Source organism: Anneissia japonica, unplaced genomic scaffold, assembly GCF_011630105.1.
Source record: "Anneissia japonica isolate Jap-2015-1 unplaced genomic scaffold, ASM1163010v1 scaffold57122_len1284_cov178, whole genome shotgun sequence".
Taxonomy (NCBI): domain Eukaryota; kingdom Metazoa; phylum Echinodermata; class Crinoidea; order Comatulida; family Comatulidae; genus Anneissia; species Anneissia japonica.
The window spans coordinates 1-1,280 of NW_022724479.1; the positions used below are offsets into that span (position 1 = coordinate 1).

General features: G+C 39.4%; 1 protein-coding gene across 1 annotated transcript; it reads left to right on the top strand.

Annotated features, from left to right (window-relative positions):
• The first annotated feature begins 37 nt into the window (after positions 1–37).
• LOC117112504 lies at positions 38–1,205 on the top strand. The gene is made up of 2 exons (XM_033255592.1): positions 38–106; positions 484–1,205. Exons 1-2 carry the CDS (start codon positions 48–50, stop codon positions 881–883), a joined length of 459 nt encoding a protein of 152 aa, XP_033111483.1. The 5' UTR covers positions 38–47; the 3' UTR covers positions 884–1,205.
• Positions 1,206–1,280: the final 75 nt, after the last annotated feature.

Sequence of the window (1,280 nt, forward strand, 5' to 3'; positions counted from 1 at the left end):
TTCATTCATGTGCTAACTTTATTTTTGTATCTATAGCGTTCCTGGCGATGTCCTTTGCATTCGTAGTCACCCTTTCGTTCTTAGCAATCAACGTAAAACGCCTAAGGTGAACAGTTTTAATATTTTTAACCGTGTACTCAAGAGCACAAAGCCTATAATTGGAATCGACCTGATTTAAATTTCATAGTAGATTAGTGTGTTTATTATATGTTATATGTCACTGTCTTTCCCTTAACGTTTTGTAGTAATTTGGCTGTACAGTATTCGTTGCGTATCTGACTCAATTGTGACCTGTCCTCTTAACTTCATGTTCAGTATTATTTACATACCATGAGTTAGAATCTTAACAGATTGGCCAATTTGTTGTGAGATCACTTAATAATTAGTGTATTAATACATATACAGTTGTATAAAAACATAATTTAACTATATAAAGTGTTATTAACTTCGATGTTAATTCTTACCATAACCTCATTTTATCAGAAATAATAACACCCAAATATGTTGGAAACATGAATCAACGTCTTCACAAGATTATGTTAAGTCAAATCAGCGAGGGTTAAGCATTGTATATTCGTTTAGCGATACTGACATGGTTGGCCGTAGTAGAGGTGATGAAGACTTCTCAAATCAGGACAGCACTAATGCCATCCCTCATGTAGGTTGCAGCTTTGCTACAGAGAGTATGTACGCTGAGATTCATAAAGCCACTGATAAAGCGAACACAGGAGGGTTGAGAAATGGGACAGGATTAAATCAGCCTACGAACCTCATCAAGCACACAGATATGTACGCCGAAATCAATACAGACTTACCTGCAACATCTAATAAATCCACAGATGCAGTCGTACCCATATATGCAAAAGTAAATAAAAAGAAATGAAAGACGGTTACTTTCGTAGTTGGATGAGAGGAGTGGTAAATTAGAAACATAATGACAGTGGACTGGTGGGTGGCAGTGTCGATATAAAGCGGGTTTTCCACTAGGCGAATATATTCGCTCGAATCAAAGCGTCGGTTCGCTTCCCGAGTTCTGATTGGTTGCACATTTTTTCGCTAGCAAAAACTCCGATAGAAATGTGAATGCACATGTGCATGAGCCGCCGCTTTCCTTTCGCGCGAATAAAACAGGATTAACGAATGTTAAAAGGTTAGAACTAGCACCGCCATGTGCAGTGGCGGCTCTAGTAGGATATATTTGGGGGGGGGGGGGGGGCTAAGTTGTTCGACAGAGGAGACTTGAGCTCGTATGCTCGAGCTGGAGGAAGGGATTGAGAGTG